Source organism: Lissotriton helveticus, chromosome 4_1, assembly GCF_964261635.1.
Source record: "Lissotriton helveticus chromosome 4_1, aLisHel1.1, whole genome shotgun sequence".
Taxonomy (NCBI): Eukaryota; Metazoa; Chordata; class Amphibia; order Caudata; family Salamandridae; genus Lissotriton; species Lissotriton helveticus.
This window is the reverse complement of record NC_136063.1, coordinates 580,558,478-580,577,888: the sequence shown is the minus strand read 5'-3', so window position 1 is coordinate 580,577,888 and position 19,411 is coordinate 580,558,478. Positions and strand designations below refer to the sequence as shown.

The following is a 19,411-nucleotide window of genomic DNA, read 5'->3' as shown; positions in this document are numbered from 1 at the left end:
CTGGAAGAGGGAAGGCCCACCTGTCTGAGGCACTGCCGGGAACCTATCTTCCTGGGTGTCTACAGTGGCATTGAAGTCCCCTCCAAGTATTATATCTCCTTCAGGTAGGGTCAGGAGAAAGTCCCCCAGCGCTGGAAGCATGACCGAGTGAAGCGCCGGGTGGAATGTACACCGACACTACATTCATGAGCCTCCCCTCCCACTGCCCCTGGAGCGCTGCAAAGCAACCCTGTGTGTCTGCCTTAGTGCGCAGTGTAATGAACTGCGAAGATTTCTTAATTAAAATACCCGTGCCCCTGGAGCCCGTGGTGAATTCCGAATGCACTACCATTTTGTATCCCTTCCTGTCTAGAGCCTTGGACGCCCCCCCGGTGAGGTGTCTCCTGGAGAAGTACCAAGGCCGGACCCTGCCTCTTCACCGCGTTTATGACCAACCCCCGCTTTATCTTGTCACCCAACCCTCGCACGTTCCACGTCATGAGTCGGAGAGGTGCTGTCCGTGACCTCAAGGCCCCACCCTCAGGTGTCTGTAATTGTGAGTCTCGCATGTTCTGTCCTGTGCCTACGGTCGTGCCATCCGGGATTTACTCCCGGGGTGTGCCCACTGTCCGAGCCGCCAAAGCAGTGAGTGTGTGTAGTAACTTTATACGTCCTTGCCTGTGGAACTTAAAAAACATCTAAACAAACCCCCCCCACGCCCCACTCCCTGCCTCCCTGCTTAACGGACTTTCAACCGCCCGCCCCCCCAACACAGCAGAGTGCTTAACCCATCCCTTTAACAGTGTACTTGCACGCTGGGGTAGAGTTTCTCCCAGAGCAGGCGGCATCCCTGCCCTCTTCTGAGCTTCCCAGGCCAGTGTCCAAGCGTGTCCATGCGGAAAAGTTCTTTAACGGACAACATTCAAAATGTTACCGGGTATTCAGGATTCCACTCCCCCTTCCGCTCCGAGGTGTTCTTGAGCTGGTGACCTGGCCACACTTCCTCTGCCCGACGCCTGTGATCCCGCTTGGCTATTTTCCCTGTGATTCCGGTTATTCTTGTGCGAGCGGTGGGGTTGCCCAGCTGTTCTCCAGCCCTCCAACCAGTCTTGAGCCGCCTCCGGCGTATCAAAGAACCAGACCTTATCATCCGCGACTACTCTAAGCCGGGCCGGGAATAACATTGAATAAGACCGTTCCTTCGCCCGCATCGCCTTCTTAACTTCCAGGAAAGTCCTCCGGCGCGACACCTCAGCTGTATAGACCGGGAAGAAGGCCACCGTGGAGTTTTGGATCTAGATAACTGGAGCCACGCTCGCCGCCTGCAGAATGGCATCGCGGTCGCGAAAGTTGAAGAGTCGCGCCAGAATTGGTCTCGGGTGGGCCCCCAGTTTCGGTCTACCACTGGGTACTCTGTGTGCCCTCTCCACCGAGAAAAAGTGCGAGTGTCTCTTGGGGTTCAGTTTAGTCTTAATCAGTTCCTCCACATAGAGGTCCATGGCGCCTTTACCTTCAGATTCCGTAACCCCCAGTATTTGGACGTTGTTCCTCCTCGAGCGCCCTTCCTGATCATCCAGCTTCTCCCTGAGGGCTTTATTTTCGGCCTCCACTCTCTCCATCGCAACTTGCAGTCCCGACACGTCCTCCACCAAGGATTTCGTCACCACCTCCACTTGTTTCACTCTCTCGTTCATTTTTTGAAAGTCCGCTCTTATCGGGGTGACCTCCGTGGCCGTGGTCCCCACTGTGGCTTGTACCTGTGCCAGGGCCTTCATTACATCCTCAAGAGTTTCCTTTTTGGCCCCCTCACCTTCTGTCGTCTTTCCCGTGGATGTGCGGTGCTCCGCCTGGGGGGGATTCTGTTTATCATAAGAGTATTTGTCAAGTTTGGATTGTATTGAGGTGTTTTTAGGGCCCCTGCCCGACATGATCCTCTCTTAGTTGGCCTCGCCCCCTTGCTGGGCTTTTTGCCGTGCCCCGAGGACCCTCGTAGTCCGCCTGGTCTTAGCTCCGTCCGTGGCCCTAGAGTCTTGCAGAGTTCCTTGTTTGGTTGGTGTCAGACGTATTTGAGTGGGCACTATGTGGATTGGGCAAAATTCTCAGAAAGCGCGCCTCCCTTCGTGTTATGATGACACGGTGTTATCGCTCTCACAAATGTCCCCCCTGTGATCCTGTATGTAAGGGGAGTCTCCTTATCGGCAATGGCCGGTTGATGCGTGCCTTGGTGCGGCCTCTACAGGGTATAAGGCCAACTTAACACCCTTGCGCTGTGTCCTCTCTTGACTGGTCAGGTCTCTCTCTGCTAAGTCTATCCCGGTCTTGTGCTACTTTTCAAGAGCGTGTTGGAGCGTTTAACGTCCCTCGTCGTGTGGTGATCCACCGCTGGTCGCCCCCCGTAGTGCCGTGTAGGGCTGTATGTAGCCTATCCCCCCAGGCCCCTCGCCACACTCTGCACCTCACCGCGGGCCCCCGCTGATGTTTGCTCACTCCCCCAGGCTGCTGTTCAGTGTCCGAATGTGTTCCCCTTCTATTCTGCCTTCCGTTTGCACCACCTCACTGTTTCATCAATTGCGGTCCTCAGCCCAGCAGTCTCCGATGGGAGATGTTGCCCCTTTGTGCCGGTGGCCCGGTAGTGTGTTGTCCCGCACGGTGGCAGCCGGGTCCAGGGACGTTCGCGGGCTATAGCGCTCCGAGTCTGCGGTGGCGCGCCAGTGTGTGTTCCCCCATGTCGGAGCCTTCCCTGTGTTGTCGTGCGGGGGGAGTGATGTCGCGCCCGTCTCCTCTGCCGAGATCAGGCCGCCCGCTGGGTCTCCTCCCGCGCCTGATGTGGATCGTGCTGCGCTATGCCACCATTCCCGGAACCTACCGGGCAGTGTTGCCACTTCTTTGCCTCCCTACCGGCTCCCGCCGACGGCCGCTCCCTCCGCTATGCTTCCGGTCGGGGGCAGATGGTGCTTCCCTTCGTTTCAGCCGTTCCCGATCGATTTTTCACCTCCTGCGCTGGTTTCCGGCTCTTGGGCCCCACAACACCTTCACTTCCGCCCGGCCGCCTGCTATGCGACAGTCCGCTGCTTGCCGCCGCTTCCAGGCCCTGCCGCGCCGGAGTCCACTCCGATGCTTCCCGGTGTTTACAATGCTCTAGCTCGCCCCGTTGGACGCCGCTCAGTCCTCGACCCGGTCCGCCCCTTCAGAGTTGTTAGTATCTCGGATATGTTTACAGGATTGTTGGGGGATGCCGCCTCACTCCCGGAGCCTCGCAGTTACGCTGCCGCCATGTTCGGCCGCTAGCCACGCCACCTTGTTTACAATTTTTAGGGCAGCCTCTGCTTTCACAAAGCATATTTTCAGCTAGCATACAGCAGCCCATAGTTGAGCACCATTTCGGAAAGGTCGTAAACTTGCAGCCTTTTGATATCTCAGCATTCTAAAATTAGCCTCATATTACAGCAGACCTGCGTTTGCCACTCTGATTTCTTAGTTGTGCAGCTTTTCACACACAACTTTTTAATATTCTCTTGTGTTCATGTTTGTGCTCTTATCTTTGCACCTTTGTGTGTTCATGCATGCCTTCTAGTAATTGATGCTCTTCTCAAGTCAATTTTACCGCCATCCCTGCTGTGTTCATTCACGTATTGCCGCCAGATAATGGAGAGGTACAAAAGGGGGTGGTGATGGACGGAGCATCTGAACCAATCAAACACTCACACCCAGTCAACAGATCTGGGTTTAATCCATCACCGTTCTTTAGCCCACTCTGCCACCCCAGTTCAGACATGGCCATATGCAAATCAGTCTGACCCTGTGCCTCATGGGAACAGTCCAGCCCGAACTGCCAAGCCATGCCTTCCCTGGACCGGAAACAAGCTTCCTAGGACCGGTATCTGGCATTTCAGCCGTCTTCAGCCAGGCTTGCTTGAATCCAGTGGCAAAGGGAGCAAGAGACTGACGTCTGAGCATACCCTGCCAACTTATGGCAAACTTATGGCTTTTGTATCGCCCGATAATGGAGCGGCAGTTCTCTCTATAATTTTCCCCTGCGTGAACAACACGCGCGCATGGCGTGCTTTCAATTTCCCTCGGGCTGGATTAATGCCGGCCAACAGGATTAATATTTGTTAATTGCACCCCCTGTAAATGTAGTCCAAGCTGAAGCTGTAAATTGCTGACAACATGTAGGCAACAATGCTGTTAGCGCCTCCAAATTCGCCCGCTTCATAAAGAAACTCCTGCAGTGTTTCTCTGTTGACGCATTCTCATAATTCCACAGTGTACTGATCCGCGTTCCACTTCTGACACCTATGTTTATCACTTCTTGGACCTCTTTCTGTTAGCTAGTGTTGCCTAGATTTCAACGCAGGGTATGCCAGGCCACTACTGAGATGAGGGAAGAGACAGTCTAAGTGGTCACTATGCATACATCCATACTGTCTAGCCTATTAAACGCAAAAAATCCATATAAAATCACTGATAGATAATGCCTGGAAGGAAGTTGTTGTGTATGTGCTCAAACACATAGTGCAAAGGACTTTCTGATGCATTCAAAGGAAGTGTATAGTATATTTACGTGGAGCCTTTCTTCAGCATTCCTAGCACGTAAAGTAAAGCCTACCGTTCCGTTGTTATTCAAACATCTCTTGTAATTTAAATTTCAAACACAAATCTCAATCCTGCTCTCGTTGAATGAACTCAAGCGAGCTAATTACTTTGTAAAGCACATCCTGAATAAAGAAAGACTCTCGTAATGTGTGGTACTCCATGAGTTTCTGTGAAAAGCAGCAAATAAAAGAAATAACTCTCTAAGGTGTTTATTTACAAGCCCCTTGTGCCGCCTGTCCGTCATATTTTTCCATTTTAAAATTCACGCACAAGCGGTGCCAGGAGCTTGTAAATTAGCCCCAAAGTTCCTTACACACAACACCCTAATGTGAATTTACACCACTGTCCACAGTCATGTGGGTCCACAAGGGAGGCGCTTGGCCCTACCCACTGTCCCACCCCCAGATCCTGGATTTTTCACTTGTCCTTTAAAGAATCGATTGCTGCGGCATGCCACTCCCTCCCACCACCCCCCACCACTGATCCTGGATTTTTCACTTGCCCTTTAAAAAATGACGAATGTTGATGTTGAAATATGTCTAATTATGCCCCCCTCCCTTGAAACAAACATTGAAAATGCAATAGGTCTCGCCTTTGATTAAGTTAAAGCCATTTGCTTTGCTAATGGTATTGTCTAGCAAAGCAAATGGCTTTAACTTAATGAAAGGCGAGACCTATTGCATTTTTGCGTTACAAGTCTGTTTTATTTTGAAACAACACCCCTAGGAGGGGCACCAGAACACAGAGTTAAGCCTACAACCTCTATCCGAGGCCAGCCGCGAGGAATGAGCAACAGTTTGCTCAATTGAGGTGATTAACACAGCGCCTTGCCAACAACCCTAAAGGGCCGGCCGCGTGGCTTTAGGAGAAGCTTTTAAAGTCGCTCAGCGGTGAAAGAACCCCAATGGCGAATCCAAGAGGGGAGATGAGGGAGCAACAAGCTCATTACGTACTAACGACCCAACAGGGGCTCTTGTGAACAGAAAGGAGCTACAGAGGAAAAAGAAAAAGGGAGAGCGAAGAGGAAGCAAGCCAGAAACAGAAGATAGAGAAGGGATCCTGCTAGCAGGCGTGGCGGGCTGTTCCATGGATGTAAGGCGGCACCAAGCAGTGAGGGCCAGCCTCAGGGGCACAGGTGTTACATGAGTCGCCTATGGAAGCAACCTAGCAGGATCTGTAGGGACAATAGCATCCTCAAAGAGATGCAGGGTCCTGAGCCTCGCGCGGAGCCATGAGGATTTTCTGGGAAAAACGTGGGCGCTTACCACCCCAGATGAAGGATATGAGCTCACGTTGCAAACTTCGTATGCAGTGCAACGGTATTGGAGTGGGGAGGCATTGAAACACGTACAGGATTTTGGGAAGGATCGACATTTTGACTGCATGGAGGCAGCTTAACCAGGACAGCATCAAGGGTTTCCACCGCCGCAGATCGTCTAAGACCTCCTTCCGGCAGGTCCGCCAATTAACAGAACTCCAGTCATCGAGGGAGGCGGTCAGGGTGAGACCCAGGTATTTGATATGGTGCTCAGCCCACTGGTAGGGCATAATCTCCCTCAGGGTGGAAAGGTCTTCCGCCGGAATGGTAAGGTTCAGGGCCCAGGATTTGTCGTGGTTGATCTTTAGGCCGGAGGCCCGTTCACAGAGACAAAGCGCCCTATGGACAGCCGGTGGAGATTCTCGCGGGCGCGTGAGAGTAAGGATCAGGTCGTCCGCAAACATCGCCACCTTATTGTCCCGTCCCCCGTGTGCTATCCCGTGAATGTTAGAGTCGCGCCGTATAAGCTCCGCAAGGGGTTCCACTGCTAGAGCGAAGAGGAGGGGTGAGAGGGGGCACCCCTGTCTAGTGCCCCTGTGAATTGCTAAGGGCTGCGTTAAGGCACCATTGACTCGGATGCGGGCGTGGGGCCCTATGTATGGGGCCATAATCCTAGCAATCATCATGGGACCCAGCCCGAGCTTACGAAGTACCGCCCTGAGGAAAGCCCAGTCCACCCGGTCAACCGCCTTCTCTGCATCCAGCGAGAGAAGGCAGGCCGAGAGTTTCCAATGCCGCGCTTTTCCTACAAGGTGCGCAAGTTTTCGCACGTTGTCCGCCCCCTGGCGATCGTGGATAAAGCCAACCTGATCGGGGTCCACGAGCCACTGCATATACGGATCTAAGCGTTGGGCGAGGATCTTAGTGTATATTTTGAGATCCGTATTAAGCAAGGCAATAGGGCGGTAAGACGCGCACAGTGCGGGGTCCTTCCCGGGTTTCGGGATTAACGCTATCTCCGCCATGCCCATGTCAGAGGATGGTCCCACCTCATCTGAGAAGGAGTTAAACAACCTGAGGAGGTGAGGCCGTAACTGGGCCCGAAACGTGCGATAGAAGGATAACGGCAAGCCATCTGGGCCCGGTGTCTTCCCCAGGGATAAGTTCTTAATCGACGTCGTGACCTCGTCCTCCGTAATGAGGTTTTCCAGCACAGTCGCCTCCCCAGGCGGTATCTGTGGCCCCTCATAATCGTTGAGTACGGCTGCTATCTAGTCCGCCGCCTATTTGATTTTTAATGCTTGTTCTTATTTTTGCGATGTGAAACAAGAATATGAATCTGTGGCCAGGCAAGGGTGATTGAGAGAGGGGAAATGGAACACATATGAAATACCTCTCTGCTTCCTTTGATGAGATGTTGCTTGTAGGTATTTTGAAGATTGTAGTGGAGTAATGTAGAACAATATATACTCTAAGCCCAGCTCTCTGTTCATTGCAGTGTTTAGCTAGATAAATCCTTTGTCGTCCGATGTGTTTGTAAGCGATAGATGACTACTCATCACAGTGGTGCGTGATCCTATATGTATCAATGAGACGCTGTTCCTCTTGTCACATAGCCTTTTGATGTTTGCAAAAAAGCCTTCCTTCAGCTTGACTCAGATGCTATAACTCCAGGTAGGCAATTGGAGTTATCACCTGCACTGTTTATAGTATTGTTATCTATGAATTACATAACGTGCATTTGTAAAGTGCACCTTCACCAAATGGTGTCTTGGCGCTGAATAACAGATGTTTATTGTTACCCAACTCAGTGGCACTCCTATCGACCTCAGAAGGATGAAAGGCTGAGTGACCCGCCTGGATTTGAACCTGTGACTATGAAGTCGAACACAGGCCCCTACAGTGGATGCATTAATCCATTAAGCCATCATACCTGGCTGAATAACAGTACTGATGCAGTGAATCTGCTTATGCAAGTGCATCTGTTCAGGTTTTTTGATCCTCGTACAATGATAACAGAATAAGTACTTCCACGGCAAGATACTTCTTTTAAATGCAAGTAAACGTGAGGACCACTCTGGGTAAAGTGTATAACCCCCGCACTTAGAAACAAACCATTGCAGCAGCGCGTAAACCCGTTTAAATATGTTTCTGAAAGGATGGTATTCATTTAAAAATGTAAAATCGTGCAATTTTGCTTAGCTGACTGACACAATATAAATGGAAGGAATACGATAGACAGGTGTAGGTTATAAAGATCCTCGAACAACAAAACTCCATCTGATTATTGAAATGTGTTCTTCAGCATGCAAATATATTGTCTTTATTACCTTTTGCAGGAGAGGCTACGCCATGAGAGAAACCGGGAGTACAATCAGTTCCTTAGGGAAAAAGAAGGTGCAAATGGAAAGTTCCGGTTAGTTGGCGTACAGAATATGCAGGTAGGGCAATAGTGAAGTACTAGTTTTAATTGTCTCAGGAACAGACTTGCTTTTGTTTGTAGTATTTACTGTTTAAAATATTTTAAAAGATTACATTTTTAGCTCGTGTGATTTGCCCACTTAGCTTTGCTTGTGGGTTTCTCTTTCGTTCTTGGTTACATTAGATTACTGATACTTTCACAAATTATGTAAGTTAAAATGTGCATTTAAACCTCCACTGATTTTTTTTTTTTAAACTTCTACTTTTGTGTGCTTCCATGGTTTTCTGAATTAGAATTCATGTTGATGATGCTAATAAACCTCATCAATTTCAAGTTAAATTAAGAGCACATGTTCGGTGCGCTGTGGGTCCATTCTGAGGGTCGAGGGGATGGACTCTGATAACTATTGAGCATGTGTCTATGATTTAGGACTATGTGTATGTAATATGTTACCAGCGCCAATCGCTGCCAGAGTTGTTCTTTTTGGTTGCATGTTTTGTGTATTAATGGCAGCTGTTCAATTCATTGGGGATGTACAGCGCTTCCAGCGCTGTAGAATGTACCTTACAATGTCATTTGTGGACCGAGTTCCGGATTGTTCCATGGGCATTACAGATCCAGGAAGGTTACTTGGATGTCCGAAATGTACTCTGGTTTTGATTTCATTCGCGCCCGATGTATTCATGTGCAAGTTAAATATATGCCGATGTCTGTATGATTCGGAAATAAAAACAAACTGAAAAAATAAGGTTTAATTAAGGGCACAATTTCAGTAACTGAGCAGATAATTTGCATTTTGAATTCCGCTATATTAACTTGCACAGACAAGTATTAGTATTAAGTGGACATTTTTAAGTTCAAATGTGCGTAATATATAAGCATAATATGCAACCTTTCAATAGGAATACCATGTTGCTCATTGTTCTTTCATGATTGATACTCCAGGCTTTCTTTCCATTATTTTATTCAAATAGCAGCTGCATTTGTAAAAAAAAGCAATTGTCATAGGTTCTCAGTTTGTTACTTACTTGCCCAATTTTCAGAGCTAAAAGCATCTTAAGCAGTGGTGTTGGGCAATCTTTCTGGGTTGTCTCTGATAAAAGATTCTGCCATCAACTTTCATACTGTATCCTATATGTAGAAATATAGGGTGATGTTGTTCCTTGTACTTGTACATTTCAGAAGGGTTTTTGGATGTTTGCATAAGAAAAACGTTAGATTTTGTACAAGAAGAACATTTTGAGCTGAGAATAACTACACCATACCTGCCTTTGACCCTCACCTTGGTTCTTGCTAAATGTCTAGTCTTAAGATGTGAATAGAATTGGTACTTTTCTCTCCGCCAAGACTAGCAGAGTTGAGAAACTGCAAGCATATATATCAAACCTCTTGTCTCATGAGACTTGGTCTGGATTTCCAACGTGGGACTGCTTAAAATTTGAATCCATAGGTTGATCTGTGGCGCCGGGTCAGCAAAAGGTCTCACTGGACAGTAAATTAGCGCCTTACAGTAATGTGAAATACTGTATACACAGCTTCCCAAATGAAGCCCAACACTCTGAGGTTCAAAGTATCCAGATCAGGTTTAACAAGAGCGTCCGTGGTAGAGAGCAAGCGTTAAAGCGCTCTCCCACTGTGTGCAAGCAACAGCTCTATATACATGTGCTGGGCAAACTGTTGGCGCTCATCAAACCACTTATAAGTCTGTCTCTATTTCCAGTCTGTGTGGTTTAGACACTGTGAAATACAATAAATCTGCAATAGTTGCGGAAGTTTATTCATAGAGTTTGTTCTTTTTTTTTTTTCATAACCAATTTTATTATGAGTTCAAGCAAAGCTCAACACAGCCCTCCACAGTCAGGAGGAGACTGTCAACGACAGATAGAAAGAGACACATCATTAGTACAGCAGCGAACCCAGTGTTATATAGTGAATGACAGCAAACTACCCCACCCACCCAACCCCAAAAACACCAACCAAACCCGCCCGCAGCTACCCACCCCTTATCCCACCCTAACCCGGTGCACGTGATCACAGTTCAGCAACATGAGATAACCTACAGAGGTGGGGCCGGCCAGCAGCCTAGAGTGCGGGATCCACATCCAGCTGTAATGCATCATCAATGTCCACGGGGGGGTCAAGGAGCAGGCCCCGGTAATCCGCCCACCGTTTCCAGATTTTGTAGTGTTTGCGGGGACATCCCCGGGCTTCAAAAACAGGCAGCTCTAGTCCCATGAGGAAGTCCAGGCCCGCCCTCCAAGCCCCGATTGGGGGGGCGCGCTCGCTCTTCCAGGCCTGTGCCAGGTCTCTCTTCGCCACCACCAGCCCCAGCAACAGCAAATGGCGTTTGTAAATATTGCCCCCAACGTTCTCCAGAACATGTAGAAGGCCCAGCCTGGGGGTACGGGGCAGGTCCCAACCCAACACCTCAGACAGGCAATCCCAAACCCCAGCCCAGAATCGAGTCAGTCTCTCACAGGACCATACCGTATGAAACAGGGTGCCCTCTTCAGAACCACACCTCAAGCATTCCGGAGTCGCAATAAGGCCCGCCCGCCATAGGCGGTGTCTAGTATAATAAGCCCGGTGGAGGTATTTGAACTGGATGAAGCGAAGGCGGATGGCTATAGCAGCACCACGGGGAGATTCCAAGGCCTCACGCCAGTCGTCATCATCCAATGGACCAACATCACCCTCCCAAGAGGCCCTCAGCGCCGCGAGTGAAGGGGAACAGTGAGTGACCAGAGAGCGATATATCTGCGAGACCTTCTTGTCACCTAGGTCTCCCATAAACAGTTTAGCCTCGATAGGACTAAAATCAGGTAGCTGTTCCAGGCCCGCCAGGCTAGGAGTAAGAGCGTGGCGAAATTGAAGGTAGCGGAAAAACTGGGTCTTGGGCATGCTAAATTCGGAGCTAAGTTCCCGAAAGGACTTTAGGGTAGTACCCGAGAGGACATGACCCAGGGACGAGATCCCAATCGCATCCCAGCCGTCAAATCTAGACAGAGACGCCAGCGCCGGTAACATGCCATTGCGCCACAACGGGGTTTCAGCTGTAAGCCGACCCCACCAGCCCACCCGGTGCAGGGCCCGCCGCCAGACAGCGAAGACCACTTGGGTGACTTGCGGAAGCAGTCGCCTTCGCCTAGCCGAGTACAGCAGGGTGTGAAGAGAGGCGCCACCCATCAGCGAGTGCTCAAGGGCATAAGCCGGATCACTACGGTCCCCATACCACCACTCGTTAAGCACAAGGAGATGGGAGGCCTGATAGTAAGATAAAATATCCGCGGCCGCCAAACCGCCGCAGTAGGTAGAGAGGAAGCATGTGCGCAGCGCCACCCTGGCGGCACCGCCAGCCCACAGAAACCGGCCCAGCACAGAATTAACAGTACGGAACCACTGCGGGTCAACTTGGAAGGGATGATTCTGCAGTTGATATAGTAGACGGGGCAAAGCCACCATCTTGAAGATGGCCGACCGGCCGTAGATATTAAGAGGCATGCGCGTCCATGTCTTGACGTCCAGTTGGACCCGATCCCATACCGGCAAGATGTTCCGGTCCCATGCCACTGCAGGCGAGGCAGAGAGGAAGACACCCAAGTACTTCACACCCTCCACAGCCATCCGAAGGGACGCAGCCCAAGGGCAGGCCACCGCGGCACCCCCCAGCACCCACATGGTCGATTTGCGCGGGTTAAGGAAGAGCCCCGATGCCCGACCAAACTCCTGCATCAATTCCAGGACACGAGGACCCGTACGCTGCAGGTCAGTCATGAAAAATAGGACATCATCCGCATATAGAGCTATGCGGTCGGAATGATCCGCACCCCAGACGAAGCCACGGTAGAGCTCATCGCGGCGCACCCTGGCGGCCAGCGGCTCCATGGCCAGCGCGAAAAGGTAAGGGGAGAGCGGACACCCCTGACGTGTGCCTCTGGACACTGGAAAACGAGCCGACGCCGTCCCCGAGATACGCACCGAGGCCGTGACCTCAGTGTAGAGCAGCCTGACATAGGAGAGGAAGATCGGGCCGAGGTTCAGCAGCGGCAACAGAGCAAAAAGAAAGGTCCAGCTGACCGAATCAAAAGCACTATCAATATCAGCCAGTAGGAGCGCCGCCGGGTCCTCCGAAGACTCAATCGCTTGTATCGCGGCCTGCGCCCGTCGTATATTGTGTCTCGTTGCCCTGCGCGGCATAAAACCCGCCTGATCTGGGTGGACAAGGGCTGAAATGTGTGGAAGTAAGCGGTTCGCCAGCGCCTTTGCCAGGAGCTTGGCCTCGAAGTTGATGAGGGATATGGGGCGATAGGAGTCATGGCGATCAGGGGGCCTACCTGGCTTCAAAAACACCACTATTTCGGCATGACGCCAGTCCGGCGGGAGGCGGCCATGCTCTCGTGCCTGTTCCAGGGCCCGCAAGTAGTGCGGCCCGAGCTGCAGATGGAACTTCTTATAAAATTCGCTGGGGAATCCGCTCGGCCCCGGCGCCTTGCCTACATTTAACTGACCCAGTGCGTCACCCAGCTCCTCAGCCGACAGGGGAAGGTCCAGGGCCTCGCGCACCTCATCAGAGACAGCAGATGGGGGAACCGACGCAATATAATCCGCGATAATGGCAGGGGAGAGAGTCTCCCGAGAGGCATACTGGTGCCCATAATAGCGCGCAAAACTCGTCGCAAGAGTTGCCGGATCCGTGATCGCCACTCCTGCACCATCAACAAGGCCCGGCAGTGTAAGAGGCTGTAGGTTCTGTTGGCACAGCCTATGGAGCATGGTGCAAGACTTGTCGCCCCACTGGTAAACCCTACTACGGGTGGCCAACCACGCCTGACGAGCCTCGTCCAACAGGATCGAGGAATAGGACTGTTGCGCCTGCAGGAGTAGCCGCAGTGCCACATCATCGGGCGCCTCGCTGTGCCGAGCCTCTAGCTCCTCCACCCGCTCTGCGGCCGCAGCAATGCTCCCCAGCCGAGTCCGGCGAGCAGACGCACACCAAGCAATATCTATGCCCCGCAGGGTGGGTTTCATAGCCTCCCATACTGTCACCGCATCCATCCCTCCTGTAAGGTTGTCCTGCCAATAATGGGCGATCGCGCTACGCAGATGCTGGGAATAATCAGGGCGCTGCAGATGCCACGCGGACATCCGCCATCTGAAAGGGGAACGTGCTTTGCACAAGTCAATTTGTACTGCCACAGGGGAATGGTCGGAGAGCCCGCGAGGCCGAATCGCTGCACCCCTCACCCTGTCAAGGAAAGCCCTCGGGACAAACACACAATCCAAACGCGAAAGGGAGCCATGGACAGCCGAGACAAAGGTGTACTCTCGCCGCTCCGCATGCAGATGTCTCCACACATCCACCCAGCCCAGACCATCAACCATAGCCCCCAACCGTGTAGGGGAGGATACAAGTGCCACTCCAGGCCTCCTCTGCCGGTCCAAAGCCACATCCATCACATCATTCCAGTCTCCGCCAATCACTGCCATGGAGCGGGGGAACTCAGCCCATAAGGCAAACAAACGTTCAGCTAAGGCCCATTGCAAGGGGGGGGGGCATACACACAGCCAAACACAACCGGCTCCACACCGACCTTCCCCTGTATAAAGACAAAACGTCCCTGGGGGTCGAGCCACTGACGCTCATGTACATATGCCAGCCGTCTATGAATAAGAATTGCCACACCCCTGGAGCCCCTGGTAAATCCGGCATGGAACACTTGATGGAAGCCAAAGCGCTGCAAACTCAGGGCTTTCGTACCCAGCATGTGCGTCTCTTGAAGAAGGAGCACATCTGCCAAGTCCCTCTTAGCCCATCGAAGCACCGCTCCCCGTTTAAACTTGTCCAATAGTCCCCGTACATTCCAGCTAAGAACACGCATGGAAGCGCCATTAGGCGCTAAGTGAGGAACATCAACCATGGTCACAATGCTCCCAGCCCCACACTCCCCGACCCCCGGCCCATGCCCCAGACCCCACAGTTGCAAAATACACAGAGACCACGTGCCCCCCCAGAACCAGAACCCCAAACCCCACAAACCCCGAAGCCCCAAACCCCACTACCCCTCCAATCCCGACCCAACCCACAAGCAACCAAACACCCCAGTTTCCCCCACCCCCACCCCCATACCTCAAGGAACAATGAAGTATCTGTCGCGGTAGACGGTACTTCAGGCCCAAAACACAGCGCCCAAAGCCAGCCATACCAATGGATCCCAACTAGTCCCCCCCCCGAACTAATCAGACACACTCCCAGAACCACCCCCCAGTCCCAACAGGAGGAGGCAGCCCAAAGTATGTGCCCCGAACCCCAACAAACATAGAGTAGAGTCATAAGCAAAGCACCACAAGAAAGTTACAGACCATGAAGGCCCCGGCATTCGCCAAGAAGAGGTCAATACTGCACCAGCCAATGTACGTCCCACCGACCACGGCTCAGCCTCTGCCAGATATAGTCACATATAGAAAACAACCAGCAGACGGTCCCCATGAGGGGCGATCAGGAGCCTCTATCAGAGTGATCCGTATCAGGCTGTGTGTCCCCCAAAAGGGGGTCCCGGGACAGGGACCTCCGCCGGGAGCGGGACTTGCGATGACGTTTCCCTTTGCCAGGTGGGTTGCTCCTGTCCTGAGACGAGCCACGAGACGATCCAGAGTGCAGCCCCGGTTGGACGTGAGGTCGGATTCTGACTGTCTCATCGGTCCAGTTGAAGACGGCCTCCGGCGTATCAAAGAAGAGGGTCTTGGAGTTGAAGATCACCCGGAGGCGGGCCGGGTAGAGCAGCGAGTATTGAATCTTCAGGCCACGCAGCTTGGCTTTGGCATCCAGGAAGGAGTGCCTCTGTTGGTGGACCAGTTTGGTATAGTCCGGGAAGATCATTATTTTATGATTGTCATACAGCAGGGTGTCTTTTAGCCGCGCTTCCCGGAGAATGACGTCCCTGTCGTGGAAGTTGAGGAGCCTGGCGATGATCGGGCGAGGCCGCTCCCCGGCCGGTGGCTTCTGTGTCAGGGCGCGGTGGGCACACTCCACTATGAAGCATCGCGACAGGGAGTCCGGTGGTAGCCAGCTCTCCAGCCACCGGGTCAGAAAAGCGTCCATATGCCCATTCTCGCAGTCCTCCGGAAAGCCAACGAAGCGCAGGTTGTTCCGCCTCGCCCGCCCCTCGGCATCCTCCACACGATGCGCCAGGCCCCGCTGGATCTGTTCCATGTCGGCAATCTTCTTCTTGAGGGCACCAACATCTCCCTCCACTGCCGTGACCCTGGTCTCAGTTTCAGTAATGCGGGCGACTGCATTGCGAAGATCTTGACGCAGCAGCATCACATCGGCCCCCACCGCGCCAATCTTCCCATCCAGCATGTCGCGGGACTGTGTAATGGCCGCCATCAACGCCGCGTTGTCTGGTCCAGCAGGGGGACCCCCACCAGCCGCCCCTGCTCCTCCACCATGGCCAGTGAACTTGTCAATGGGTCCTGTCTTAGTGGCGGCCGAGCCCCTCGTCATGGCGGCCGCTCAACCGGGAGAGCAGTGACACGCACCTGTATCAGGGCCGCTTCTCGCGATAGTCCACCAACTAGGCCCCGGCCGAGGCGTCCCGAACACACCAGGCCGCTCAAGAGTCCTTCGCCACCAGCCCACAGATCAGGTACACCCCAGGCAATGCCGCCCCGCCAAGGTGTATGAAGACGTCTTCGCGCCTACCGGCACTCCCGGCACGGCGCAGATATGGGCCACTCTAGTTCAAGCCACAAGGTCTCCAACCGCCGCCCCAGGTGCAACAGGAGCAGGATAGAGCACTTATCTGGGCCAGGCGCCTGTTTGACCCCTCAGTTCCCGGGGGGCCCCGCTGCGTCCACTCACCAGGGCAATGGATCCGGGCCGGTGACTCCGGGCGGGGACCACCAAACTAGAGGTCCCGGCTTCTCCAAGGCCAGGTAGGCCGCTGATCTGCCGACACCCCCTCCAGTCGCAGGCCCCACCGCAAATATGGCGAGGAAATGCAGGGGATCCCTCTGTAGGTCTTCGGGAGCAAGCAGCCCCGGATCGTGGCCAGCACAGGCTGCGAAAATCAAGGTCCCGGCTGCCCTCGGGCCACCAGGCCGCCCCTGCCGCTCCGGTCCCCTCGCCGCGTCCACACCACCCGCAGGTCCAGCCAAGCCCTGGGAGGATAATCACTGGTCAAATGTCCAATGTCTGCAGCGTCCCCCTCTGGCACAGCTCCTCGCAACAGCCCCCACAGCACTGGTCAACAAGAATGGAGGATGCGGCTCTCACCGGCAGTGGAGCGCCGCTGCCAGTCCCAGTGGAGGGTAATGCGCCTGCCAGCGGTGGGGGGCGCCGCGCCCCCGGAAGGCGAAGGGTGCCGCCGACAGCCGCAGCAGAGTGTCCGAATACCAGTGTGGATGACCTCAGGCGGGGGTCGCCAAACTCGAGGCCCCGGCTCCGGCAAGGCCAGGTAGGCCGCAGCCCCTCCGAGGCCCCCCACCGGCCCAGGCCCCCACCGCCAGCAATATGAAGATGGGCTGGGCACCCCGCTGTGGGCCGCCGACAGCAGGCAGCCCCGGAACACGGCCAGGGAGCGGCAGCGCCGGCTCCGGGTCAGGTCCTCCGGTCAGGGGTGCCAAAATTGAGGCCCCGGCTCGTTCGGTGGGCACCAGGCCGCTCGCTGCACTCACTCGCCCCACAGCCGCAGATGGTCTCGGCGCGTCGTCTCCGGCACCGGACGATTCCCGATGTCCTCCGCCACAACCACCTCGGACACGGTATACTGATCGGGGTTCAGGGGCCAGGATAATTCCAGGATAAACGGCGGGCCGGCGGGAGCTCTTAGGCAGCCACGTCCGCCATGATCGCCCGCTAAGCCACGCCCCCCCGAGTTTGTTCTTTTTATGCTTTTTTCATGTTTGCAAGATGTTTCTGTCCGCAAGAAGTATGTGTTCCAGTCCACTCTCTGTTTTTGACAGATTTATGGCTCCAGGTTGTGGAGGGTGAGTGTATTTGCTAAGTGACTGGGGTTTGATCAGGCACAACTGTCCTGGTGACCTTTGCAGTCTCTGGGAAACAAATAGAGGCATGTGTGCTGTAGATACACATGCTTTACATACTCCTGCCATCTAGTGTTGGGTCCGGATGTTTGCAAGTTGTTTTTCTTCTAAGACGTCTTTCCTAGTCACAAGGTAAGGTGACTCCTCCTTTTGGTGATAGTATGCATGGGCATCGACTCCATTGTTAGATGGTTTTTCTTCCACCATCGGGTTTGGACGCGTATTGCTGCGCTCCAGTTCGAAACCGTCCTTCGGGTTCCCCTTGGTGGGCAATCCACTCTAACCCCAATGGTATTGTTAAGGTACGTGTTTCCCCTCTCTCCGCGTATCCATTCGATCGTAGTGTCTCCTCTTCGGTCGAAAACATCTTGGGCGGTCTTCGGGCTTAGCCGTGTCGATCCACTCCTCTGCCAATGGAATGGACACCGTTTAAATTCTGTCCTCGGTACCGCTTGAAATACCCTCGCTCCGATTTACACCAGGTCTGCAACTTGTGCTTATCACCAGACCACAAGGAAGAATACTGCGAGGTTTTGGTCAGGTCGAAAAAAACTCTTCGAGATCGATGGGTTAGACGACAAGAAATGCAGTGCCAAAGCACTCAACAGACAACTTAAAATGGTCCGAACAGGAAAGGGCAGCTGCAGAAGAAAAGGAGGCCTTCTCGGTCAAAGAATCGGATTCTGACCTCAAAATAGAGTTGGATTCAGAAGGCATTCCAGCGGGACAGGGTGTCGTGAGTACCAAAACCTCTGTACCCCTAAAACTATCTTGGCCAAAAATAAGGCTTTGGCACCACCTCTGCTTTTAGGCTTTGGTCGGCACAGAGACAATGTTTCTGACACCCTGCCCTCGGGCCCGGCACTGTGGTCAAGCCTTCCCGGCTCGGGATTGAGCCGAGACAAATAGTCTTCGGACCCAAAATATTCCGCTCCAAAAGACAAATCTGGTTCGGAGACAAAATCCTCAGTTTTAAAACAAAAGTCTGCTTTGGGGCCGAAACCTTCTGCTTCGAAGGACAAGGCTTGTTCGGCATCTAAACGTTAGGCACCAAAATCAAAAGAAGATATTTATCCCCGGAACCAATCTTAGACATTATAAAGGATAGATTAGATCCAAAGCAGAAAAAGCTTTATATCAATCCAGGCACTGGACACATATCAGCCAAATCTCCTTTTAGAAGGAAAGTCAGTTCAGAGGACCCTGAATACAAGATACCATTAAGAAGAAGAAGGACATTGCCACAAGTCCTATCCATCATACTTCTCCATCGCCTCTACCACCTTCACCTTTACCAGTACTGCCAGGCTAAGATCCATTACACATACCACCACAGGGATCTCCTCACACAGCTGGATTTAGGAGATAGGGATGATGATGATAATGATGATGATAATGTTTATTTTCCTACAGATACATGGGATGATTACAATATTGATCCACCCTTGGATAATGATCCATACCTATACCCTGCAAAACCTTCACCTCTAGATTATAACATATCCTATATGGAGCTAATTTCCAGGGTAGCAGCATATCATTGGGTTAGACCGCATAAAGAGGCCTTAGATGACAATTTGAGACACTAGGGTCTTTAAACAGTGTTAGTCAATTCTCCCTATCTTTAAAGCCATGATGACACATGCAGATGGTATTTTTAAAGATCTTGTTTGTGCACGAATCTTAACACCCAGGGTTGTTAAAAAAATATAAACCGTCACCCTCTGATCCGGTTTTTATTAAAGGACCACTCCCCATAGATTTCCTGGTAGTTTCCAACGCTTGTAAAATAGCGAACTCGCAGACATCTGGTGATGCACCACCCCCAGATAAAGAATCTAAGCTTATTGACACATCTGGTAAAAGGGTAGCTGCTCAAGCCACTAATCACTGGTGCATTGCCAACATGCAGGGCCTATGAGCTAGATATGACTGGGCCGACTGGGATGGGATGGAAGGTCTACTTCAGGACCTCCCATAAGAACACAAGAAAAAGGCACAAGAAGGGAAGCTCATTTCTAACTCTTCCATTTGATGTGGTCTTGATGCTGCTGACGCTGCAGCAAGAGAAGTTAACACCAGCATTCTCTTACGAAGGCATGCCTGGCTTA

General features: G+C 52.5%; 1 protein-coding gene across 7 annotated transcripts in view; it reads left to right on the top strand.

The window, feature by feature from the left end:
• The window catches only part of CSPP1 (centrosome and spindle pole associated protein 1), a 1,229,219-nt gene that overhangs the window by 254,043 nt on the left and 955,765 nt on the right, over positions 1-19,411 (top strand). For all 7 annotated transcript variants that reach the window (XM_078687197.1, XM_078687198.1, XM_078687199.1 and 4 more), the window contains exon 6: positions 8,173-8,274. In XM_078687197.1, the coding sequence (XP_078543323.1) occupies positions 8,173-8,274 (102 nt within the window). The remainder of the gene's footprint in view (positions 1-8,172; positions 8,275-19,411) is intronic.